General features: G+C 36.1%; 1 protein-coding gene across 1 annotated transcript; it reads right to left on the bottom strand.

Annotated features, from left to right (window-relative positions):
- Positions 1–3,461, bottom strand: LOC118742925 (ATP synthase subunit alpha, mitochondrial). Its single transcript, XM_036475353.1, has 4 exons — positions 3,242–3,461; positions 1,778–2,358; positions 873–1,674; positions 1–805 (listed from the first exon to the last, which is right to left on the bottom strand). The coding sequence occupies exons 1-4, from the start codon at positions 3,305–3,307 to the stop codon at positions 596–598; spliced, it is 1,659 nt and encodes a 552-aa protein (XP_036331246.1). The 5' UTR covers positions 3,308–3,461; the 3' UTR covers positions 1–595.
- Positions 3,462–11,074: the final 7,613 nt, after the last annotated feature.

Genomic DNA, 11,074 nt, shown 5'->3' with positions numbered 1-11,074 from the left:
TTTCGTTTTTTATTTTCACCTCAATTTATTAGATTTCACTTCACAATAATTAGTTTTTACTTGACTGTTTTACCTAGCAATAACTTTAATACAATGTGATATTTTTGTTATAAATACTTCAGTGACTTCGAAAATCAAATCAAAAGCAATAACGCAGCCAAGTGCTAAAATTGTGAAACAAATAAAACACCAACTTTTTTCTTAGGGCGCTCTCGTCAAATGTATTAAATGCGCACACATTCAGCACTTGACCTCATCGAATTTGGCTGCTTCGTTCAAACGAGCTCTACAGACACTTGACCCCGCATCTTTTTTTCTGAATTGAGTCTCTATATTTAGTTGTTAATAGCATTTAATAAAAATGAAACATGAATGGTGCTTTTCTATTTTTTATAATTATTTAATTTCGGCTTTTTTTCTTCGCATTATCCTGTTCTTTATCTTTACGTTTATAGTGTATAATTTATGGTAAGTATTTGTTAGTGCGACCTGTATTCGTAGTTGGTATTTTACGCGCATCTAACTATGAAATAGTGTAACTTTTTCTTTTTGCTACTGTTCTAATTCAACGTGGCTTTGCACAGCAAATCTTCACTTAACCCTGGAAAGTCGACAAGAATTTTGAAACAATGTCTTTCAGTTTGGCATCAGAAGCCTCTGAGATTTGACCATCCTTCGCGATTTGGTCAAGCAGACCCTGTTCGTTGGTCTTAATATGTTGCAAGAATTCCTTTTCGAACTTGGTGATTTTGGCGGGATCCATTTTGTCCAAGTGACCGCGCACACCGCAGTAGATGACAGCAACCTAAAAAAAATTTAAATAGCGCAAGGGTTTAATAATTTTGAGGACATTTAAATTCCCATTTTCTTACCTGATCTTCAATGGACATGGGCACGTATTGACCCTGTTTCAGCAATTCAGTTAGACGCACACCACGGTTCAACAGCTGTTGAGTTGCGGCATCCAAGTCAGAACCGAATTGGGCAAAAGCAGCTACCTCACGGTATTGAGCCAATTCCAATTTCATGGAACCAGCCACCTGCTTCATGGCCTTAGTCTGGGCAGCTGAACCGACACGCGACACAGACAAGCCGACGTTAATGGCGGGGCGGATACCCTTGTAGAACAATTCAGTTTCCAAGAAGATCTGACCGTCAGTGATGGAGATGACATTGGTTGGAATGTAGGCAGACACATCACCAGCCTGTGTCTCAATGACGGGCAAGGCAGTCAAGGAGCCACCTCCCATAGCGGGCGACATCTTAGCGGCACGCTCCAATAGACGCGAATGCAAGTAGAACACATCACCAGGGTAGGCCTCACGACCGGGGGGACGACGCAGCAACAGCGACATTTGACGGTAGGCAACAGCCTGTTTCGACAAATCGTCGTAGATGATCAAAGCGTGCTTGCCCTTGTCACGGAAGAATTCTCCCATAGCGCAACCAGAGTAAGGAGCCAAGTACTGCAGAGGAGCAGCGTCAGAGGCAGTAGCGGACACAATGATAGAGTAGCCCATAGCACCAGAATCAGTCAAACGCTTCACAATCTGGGCGACAGTGGAACGCTTCTGACCGATAGCAACATAGATACAGTACAATTTTTTGCTCTCGTCCTGGCCAGCATTGAAGCGCTTCTGGTTGATGATGGTATCAATAGCCAAAGCAGTTTTGCTGAAACCAAAAAAAAGTTGGTATACATACATAATTAGTAAGTAAAAGTTGTTTAACAATATGTGTATTTAAATGGTAATCTAAGAAATGTATGTGTTCTTACCCAGTCTGTCTGTCACCAATGATCAACTCACGTTGACCACGGCCAATTGGCACCAACGAATCGACGGCCTTGATGCCAGTTTGCATAGGTTCGCGCACAGACACACGTGGAATGATACCGGGAGCCTTAGTACCAACACGGAAACGGTCCTTGGTGTTGATGGGTCCCTTACCGTCAATGGCGTTACCCAAAGCGTCAACAACGCGACCCAACAACTGCTCACCTACTGGCACATCGACAATAGCGCCGGTACGCTTGACAATATCACCTTGCTTGATCAGTTTGTCGTTACCGAAAACGACAACACCAACGTTATCGGGTTCCAAATTCAAAGCCATACCCTTCAGACCGGAGGAGAATTCCACCATCTCATCGGCTTGGATGTTATTCAAGCCATAGACGCGAGCAATACCATCACCAATGCTCAACACACGACCGGTCTCTTCCAAATCGGCCTTGGGCGCAACACCCAAGATGCGCTCCTCCAAAATGGAAGAGATCTCGGCGCTGCGCTGAGTGGCCGAGACATGAAGTTTACGTGCAGCCAAAGAAGCAGCTGGGTAAGCTGCCTTACAGGCGACCTAAAATAAAAAAAATGGCAATGTTAAGATTAAAAATTATAGTGGAAATTTCATACAACTGAGCATAGGGCTCAGCAGGTACATCAGTGAATAGAAAGTTGCCGTTTCGACGAATTATCTGGCAGGAAATGGAAAATAATGTTAAATCAATGATACAAAAAAAGATTTAACAGAATGCGCTTGCCATGACTTTAAATTACATACTCAAAGTAGGTACATATGTACATACGTGGAATGTGCTTAAAGTTGCTTATGTAAGTAACATTGTGGTCTAGAAAATTTTGTATGAGCGATTTGCTTACTGGTCTTATTATTATTATGTTTCTGTATTATAATTAGCTATAAAATCGATTAAATTACACATTTTTGGCGACATTTATGGAATGGACTAAATTTCCTCCATCACTTGATTAACATAACCTTAAAATCGATATCGTTCACGGGGGGCTTCGTTCAGTGTTCACGCAAAGACCACACGAATGCTGCTCGTTAATTGGGCTCGCAGTCGTCTCATTATGTAATTTAAAATTTTCTAATTTATTTGAAACCAAAATAAGAACATTCTGTAGTTTTATTTATGAGAATGAGTGTTATTCAAGTACTACTGAAACATTATTATGTAATATTTTGTTCCAACCTCCGCTTTTATATGTTAACGCGTGAAAGGCGGCACTAAAATGTTGCGTAACTTTTGCACTAAACACTTTAAAAACCTCATCGAATACTTAATTCTTTACGAGTTTTAACAAACGGGGGCAACTAAAAGCACATTACAAGTCTTTAAAACCATAAATTTCAATGATTTCGACTTTAAATTGCGTATTTAAATTTTCCCAATTGCACATTTCAATAATAATGGGTTTGTTAAATAACCGGTGCATACCTGTGTAGCAGCCTTTGGCAAATTACGTGCCACAGATGAGGCCAGACGTGCAGAAATCATAGACATCTTTTAAATTTTCTGTAATTTCTCCACCAAGATAAAAAATAACCTTTTGCACCCAACTACAATTCTCTCGACTTATTTTTCAAAAGATGGTTGGTTGATGGCTGCCGAGTTCACGTTCACTATATTCGCAAAGTGGTACGAATTGCCGACGTTCGACGTTCAGTAGTTTCGTTAAATTTTAATGAACTCTGGCTGAATAGGAATGAATTAACGAGATTTTTGTAATGAATCACAGTGATGTTGCCAACGGTAATAATTTGTTGGATATTTAGATAAAAAAATGTTACTTAATTTTCCATTATGCATTATGCGAGATTATACAATTCTTAAACAAGACGTAAAAATCCATTAGTAGATAAGGAAATGCCGACCAGCGGAATTTTCCTGAGACATTTTTGTTTAAACAAATCATTCCCGCTTGCCAAAGTGCTTTGAAGTTAAATGATGTCAAACGCGGGTATTTGTTGCACTGGTGATAAGGCTAGTATGTTTTCGTTTTTAATGATGCCTGCGTTATCTCCTTAATTAGTGTAATAAAACACAATGCCGAAAGGTACAAAACGCAGGGCTTGAAATTTACTACCAAAATTACCAACAATTCAATAATGAAATATTTACATACACATAAACTTAGGTTTAAGACAAAAATTATGACATTTTCTGATAAAAATTGGGATTTAGTCAAACAAAATAAGATGCATATATCACCGGAATTCACAAAAAATAAAGAAGACTTTAAAATTTGTATAAAAACTTCACTTTATAAATCTATTTTATTTTTTATGTATAAGACCATATATGTACATAAGTGTAAATCGATTTACGCAAAAGTTAAAATTCCAGTACTGATGTAACTTAAGGCCGGTTGTTGTACTTAAAATCGACAATCAGTATTTACACACGTCAGTTAAATCTCCACTGCAAAGACGGGCGTAATGGCAAATTAATTCTCGTTGAGAAGTTTACTTTAAAGTTTTGTAGTGAAACATCAAAATTAACTGCCGAACGAAAGTTAGTTTGCCACCAAGGGATTTTCATTGTTACACGAATGTACACCTTTATTTAAAATTTTTAGTTTCACATAATTTTAAAATTTTTCCAGAAACAATTTCGTTTTTTTTCAATTAAAGTGTAACACATTTTGAGCCTTTAACAGCAAATCAAACAAAAAGCTTTTATGGCATGTACACTTTTACAAAGAGCAAAAAAAAGCACGAAAGATAAGAGTGTGGCTCATTAGTATGCGCACTGTTGTTTTTTATAAAAATATTCGAACATAAATAAAAATTTAAAGGCGAAGACAAGTAAAAAATTAAACTCAAGAAGATTACGTCTTCCCATAGAGAAACATACAAATTTATGCACAAACGCAAACTTGCATAAATTGGCAAGTTTCACTGAAAGCTCACTTCCATGGTTGCATTTCAAACATTTTCATTCTTATATCGCTTCCGTTTCTTTGAACTTGTTGTATTAAATTAGAAAAAAGTTTATTTATTTATTTGTAGTGAAGTACAGCATTTATTTACAGCTTATATAATATAAAAAGTTCCAAATTATGAATGTCCGTTCTTTATTTACTATGGCACCCCTAATGCTTGTTTTCATACTTTTGCTTTAATTTATTATCACATCTTAAGTTCGGCGAGATCTGAAAAGTTCTATTAGTTAAACTTTTTTTAGTTACTCACTTTTTTACTTTCTCACTTAAACTAACATTTTTAATTACTCGATTGATAACGGTTTTAGATCTTTAAAAATGAAATTAGAAAAAAAATCGATGGTTTTACAGAGAGAATACGAGAATTCGCTGTAATTCGCTGGTCAGGGCTTGCAGATTTCGGCTAAATTTTAAATCAATGAAATTGGTAAAATAATTTAAAATTTGTATCCCAGCAAGAATTTGTAACCTTCCCCCTCAAGTGCCTTACTTTCCTTTGCTTTGCAAATTTTTACTCTATTAGAACTCGATTTGAGAAAATTGATAATTCGTAACTACAAACCCGTATAACTTAACCGCTGAACGAAAAGAACTAAAAACAAAATGGTAAAGGTATGGATATAATTAAATAATGCTATTTTTTGAAGTGTTATTATTTAATTGAATTTTTTTCCCTCGCGAACGTTGTAATATTTGTACAAACACAGGGTTGCATATCTCATATATAAATGGCCAATATTGGCTATTTAAGTGCAGATTAATAGGCAATCTGAAATTGGGCCTCGGAGAAGCACCACTTTTTGGATTCTCGGAATTTTCTGATAACGATGAGGCGCTGCTAAATATATAAATATATATACAGTGCAATCCGCTTTTAGTGGACTCCACGGGACCGCGTCAAATTGCACATTATAAATGAATAATGTACATACATGTATAAATACAAAATTGTATACCTCTTATTGCAAGGTAAATGTCCGTTTTTCCGTTCCAACATTTTTCCTAAAGTGAACAAAACACAGATCAAACACCAACGAGCCGTCACTTACAATCTACGGCAGAAGCTGATAGCCTATTTTGACAGATTTCGGTGAACCAATGAACCTTGTTCAAGGATATAGACATTTTCTGCTGCAGAGACGGTTGCCTCTTTTTACTGAGTTCGAGGAATTACCGAACTTTGTTTATTGCAGATATTTTTGTCCATTAGAGGCGGAATCCGTTTATTAGCGCATGCTTTATTTTAAATCTTGTGGAACTATTTATAAAGCACATCACTAAATCTTCTGATTGCTTTCAATATGGCAAGACAGCTCATAGTTTTTACAATTTATGAACCATCAAACAACTTATTTTTTGTGAAAAATTTTGATATGATATTTCTCTCTATGAAAATTCCGTCAGCCATTCAGAGTTTAATATGTGATCATGATCAGGAAAAAATAGTGAATAAATTAAAGTCAGACATAATCGTCTTTGATAAAAACATAAACATCAAGCAGTAATCATAGCAATAATTTCTCTGGAATAAAAAAGAGCCTGTAATTATAAAAATAAAAAATTTTGAGATTATAGCGGTACTCGCAATGAAGATACTGTTTGTTTGCGGAATCAGAGGTTTTTCCTACTCCGTTAATAAAATAAATAAATAAAAAATAGAAAATGCAATAAAAGTTTGCGTTCTTGATTAATTTACATACATACTTACATACATACATATTTACACGATTTTATTTTTAACTGTTCGAGTTGTGTGAAACGCATTTCATGGTGTTTCGTTAAGTTTTGTAATTGGCACAACACTACTCACGTATGGTGGCAACACTAAACTTGATGTCATTGCCAGCACTTAGTTTGCCGCTTTATTGTTCACTTCCGCGGATTTGCCTTTGCTTGCACTTGTTTGTGTAATAAGAATTAAAAAGAAGAGAATCTAACCGCATAATGTTTTGTATAAGTAATCAATTTCTACATATCAATCTAATATCGTGTAACAAATTGTTCATCGTTATGGAATAAATATATTTTCGATTTCACTCAGTACGCAGTGTATCCGCTTCTTATATTCCGCATCTGCAGTTTTGGCATGGCGGTTCCGTTTCCTGCAATTTATCGTAAAAAGAGCTGAAACTTAATCTATTTCATAAAATAAAATAAATCAGTAAATATTATTTGTGTGTGTAAAAAATATAAACAAATCGTGTTATATTGAAATATTTCTGCAAAGTTGTACTGCTTGTTCCAAATGGATTTTGCCTTAAAATATGTAAAGCGTCATTTCCGGTAATGCCCTCAATAATCAATTTAGTATTTTCTAGCAGCTTCATTCAGCTTCTGTGCCAATTCGTTGCGTGCCGACTAAATGTCATCGCATCACTTGCCATTTCACTAATTCTCCTATGGCATGCCAGCGCAAGGATAATGTGAAAAAGGGTCTGGAAGGTGCATTGGAAATGAAATCTCCGTATATACGCTCTTCGTCTCCCCATTTGACACTCACTTTTGGAGAGGCTGCGCCATGTGCATGGACCACTGTCAACTTAAATGCCAAGCTCCAACGTATTGTGCGTGTGGACACAGATGATTTCGCGTTGTGCTTTGCTTTGCGCCGGATGTGTTGTGCGGAATGTGAGTTGCTTGCTAGGTTGTGACTGTGAACTGCTGTAGGCCCGTTAAATATTTGTGCTTGTCAATTGAATGAATAATGGACAAAGGACTCGATTGATGACTATGGGTGGTATTATAATTCATAGAACTAACGTCTATACGTACACAGACGTATGTAAATATACACTACACATTCCATCGTATGTTTCCGAGATTCTTGCCTGATTTAGAGTCTCCAAGCATCCATCCAGCAAGTAAAAGAGAACAGCGCAATGACGATGACAATTCGCTGGCGAAGATATGTGCCCCATTCAGTAGTCAGAGCTTGTATGGCCTAGCGAGCGCTACTAAAAACGTGAAAATATGGTGTAGTGAAGTGTTGCTTATACTTTTGCCACGGGTGATCAATAGCAAAAAAAAAAAGAAAAGAAAAACTAAAGAAAAAAGTAATTACAAAATAAAATAAAATAGTACATTGTAGAAACAGCGTTCAATTTTACATACTTATGTATGTATGTATGTATTAAACAAGCGCATAGAACTCCGGTGACGTAAAATGTGTGCTATGCTAATGGAATATCGGGTTTTTGACTCAACTAACGGGCGATTAAATAAACGAGGATGTGCAAGTGGTAAAATGGTATTTAATATGAAAAATGGCAGCAATATGCACTTGGTCACTTTTTACCTATGTACACATTTGTACTGAAAAATTAAGCAATCACATTGTGTGCACATAATTATGGTCTCTGTGCATGGGCAAACTCACTTGACGCTGGCAGAGGTCCAAAGTCATAGGCAAAAATATGTACTTGTATTTAATATTAATACAGAAAAGCAATTAGAACCATATGTATTAGGAAACGTATTGAATAGATTGTGCAAAAAAAAATCGGTACATACATATGTACATATGTATGTATATATTATGAGAAAAATCCATTCGGTTAAATAAGTGAAAACAAAGAAACTTTAAGCCGAATCCCGTTTTAAAGCAAACACTGAGTACGACTGCGAACTTGTCACTACATACATATATATATGCACTTATGTATATAGAGTAGACAGATGTGACCGAGTGAATAATTAACAATTTTTATAGTTATGTTTAAAGTTTACAAAAGTACTTATGCTTGTTGAAAGTAATAAGAGATAACCACAAACAAAAATATCTAATGAGTGTGCGGAGCTAATATCTGATATTACCTACAACGTTCTTGCTTTCATCACATTTACGGTACTCGTTTGTCTTATTAACCAAATTATGAAGCATATTGTTGGACGTTGAAATCACGAGCACAGATTGGTGGCTTTGAGTCGAAGAATAAATGTGAGTGGAAAATTAATTTTATAACCATTAAATTTTTATGTATGTAATTCTGGAAATTTTATATATGCGCTAATTACCTAGTTTGGTAAAAAAATAATGACATTAAACTCGTACTTTGATTCGGTAAGGGTACACGAATGCCACTACATGTGTTGATGAGTTGGAAAATTGCTGAAGTCGATATGCGTGTGACGACATAGGAATTTCGCCTACCGGAATATAAAATCGCATACGCACAACTACTTACAAATATATTTGGATAGTATATACATACATACACATACATACATATGTACAGCAATGAAAACGAAAGCAAAAACAAAAAAAGACAACTATGAAAACTCGTGAACATAAATGAATAGACCAACATACATACATACATAAATATGTGCAAACATACATCCACAAATGCATACATACATAAGTAACTATGTCCATATCTATAAGCATCGTTTGCTGCCGAAGTGCTAAGTGTTAAATTGCGGTGATGGAGAAAGGTGTGCGACAACTACTGATATCGATAAAACCAGAGATGATTAGAATTCAAACAATTATAAAAATTGTTGAAATTAAAGTGTTTTTATAAAATTCACTTAAAATCAACATTAAGCTCTTTTCAAAAGCAACAATAAGAAAATTCTACAACATAAAAAGTACAAAAATTAGCAAGTGAGAAGTGTAAAAAAAAACGCAAAGAGAGTACCAAAAACATTACTGGGAAAAGTCCAAACCAAAACACCGACCAACAGAGCTACCGCAAGCAATCAGCAGGAGCAGAAGAAAAAGGGAAGAAGAATCAGCAAAAGCGGACAGCATCCAATCTCCAAAACTTAAAATACACACCAAAGAGAGCAGGGAAAAAGCAACGTGAAAACCAGCGCAAAGCGAATGCAAAAGAAAAAGTGAGTGAAAATCTAAAGTAAAACACATTAAATAAAAAGCTAAACGTAGCAGCAACAGCATTTGCAGCAGCCAGTCGCCGCCGAGCGCTGGAAGCGAATCTTGTGTGGTAACACAGAAGGGAATAAACGAAGCGTGCAGATTTTCTCCACTTGGAGCGGCAAATGAAAAAAGTTTAGCGCACGCGAGTGTTGGTGGTGGTGGTGAAGGTGAAGATGCTGTTGTGTAGGCATTGGGTGGCATCGATTCGATTGACACGCGACCAGTGCAGGCGGCGTTTCTGAGCGATGCTCGTGCATTATTAAATAACTACATACACATTAACTTACAAACATAAAGTGATAATTGCAAATATGTATGTATGTGTGCGAGTTTGATATGCAAACTACCCGATGTGACGATAAGACGCGTACAACTGCCGGCCACACGAATTATACTGACGAAAGTTTAGCTACCCACAAGTGTTAGCAACGTTTGTATACACATATGTACATATACATATGTATGTATTTACATAAGTAAAATTATACGTGGGTTCCAACATATTGGCACATAGCTTAGCAAACAGCAAAAGCAAGATCACGCATAAAAGGACAGTTCATTGCTTTGCAAAACTACGCGTCGCTCCTAGAAATAGCCTAACGAAAACGTTGAGCGCCTTGAAATAGACTACTACGTATCGGTATGTACATATGTGCATCATATGCATACAAATACTACATATGTATGCATGCGTGTAGGCATGTGAATGCAGCAACAGAAAGTGACAATTTTTGCCGCCAACTGCATTGCGCCTACGTCGTACCGGGTGACATTAGAAAGCACATTTTTTTATACGTACAATATCAGAATATGTGTGTGAGCTACATTGAAAATCCGTGCTTTGTTTGTGCTTGCGAGTACAATAGCGTTTGAAATAAGCGAAAAACGTGAGTGAAAAAAATATAGATGCACATACATATGTATATAACTATGTACAAAGGACAAAGAAAAGAGAACAAAGATTTGCGCGTTCGCGGTTGAAAAATAAAATCACCGCATACAATTCGAAAACTCAAATCAAGGTCAACGAAAATCGAAATTCACGCCAACTCAAGTCAAGTGTAGTGAAAGCGAAAAATGAATAAGCAATGAGGTGCTGTGTAATATCTAGCATACAAAAATACAGTTTGTTGCACATGCTTGCTGCAGCATAGTTAGTGTTACCGAAATCTTAGCATACACACAGGCGCAATTGTATTTTAATGGGGGCTGCATAACAGCTTTTATGCGCTAATTGCATATGTATATGAATGTGTGAGTATGCTAACCATTACGGTGGTCGTTGTTAAAAATTAAAACTTAAAAAAAAAAACGTTAAAAAAATGTATAAATAAGAAATATTTGTGTGTGCGTAAAAGTTGTGCAAAACATAGAAAAGTGCGAAAAAATTCAAAATTGTGTAAAATAAAGTTTTTATTGTGTTAAGTAAAAAATAATAATTTATGCT

This window comes from Rhagoletis pomonella, unplaced genomic scaffold (genome assembly GCF_013731165.1).
Source record: "Rhagoletis pomonella isolate Grant_MI unplaced genomic scaffold, Rhpom_1.0 Rhpom_scaffold_00007, whole genome shotgun sequence".
NCBI classification, from domain to species: domain Eukaryota; kingdom Metazoa; phylum Arthropoda; class Insecta; order Diptera; family Tephritidae; genus Rhagoletis; species Rhagoletis pomonella.
This window is presented reverse-complemented; position numbering and strand designations above follow the sequence as displayed.

Bases quoted from the DNA above. Each gene is read 5' to 3' on its own strand.
- LOC118742925 (XM_036475353.1), bottom strand. From the start codon at position 3,307: ATGTCTATGATTTCTGCACGTCTGGCCTCATCTGTGGCACGTAATTTG. The intron at 2,359-3,241 runs GTATGCACCGGT...TTTTTATTTTAG, and splicing joins TGCCAAAGGCTGCTACACAG to GTCGCCTGTAAGGCAGCTTA. The intron at 1,675-1,777 runs GTAAGAACACAT...TTTTGGTTTCAG, and splicing joins ATTGGTGACAGACAGACTGG to CAAAACTGCTTTGGCTATTG.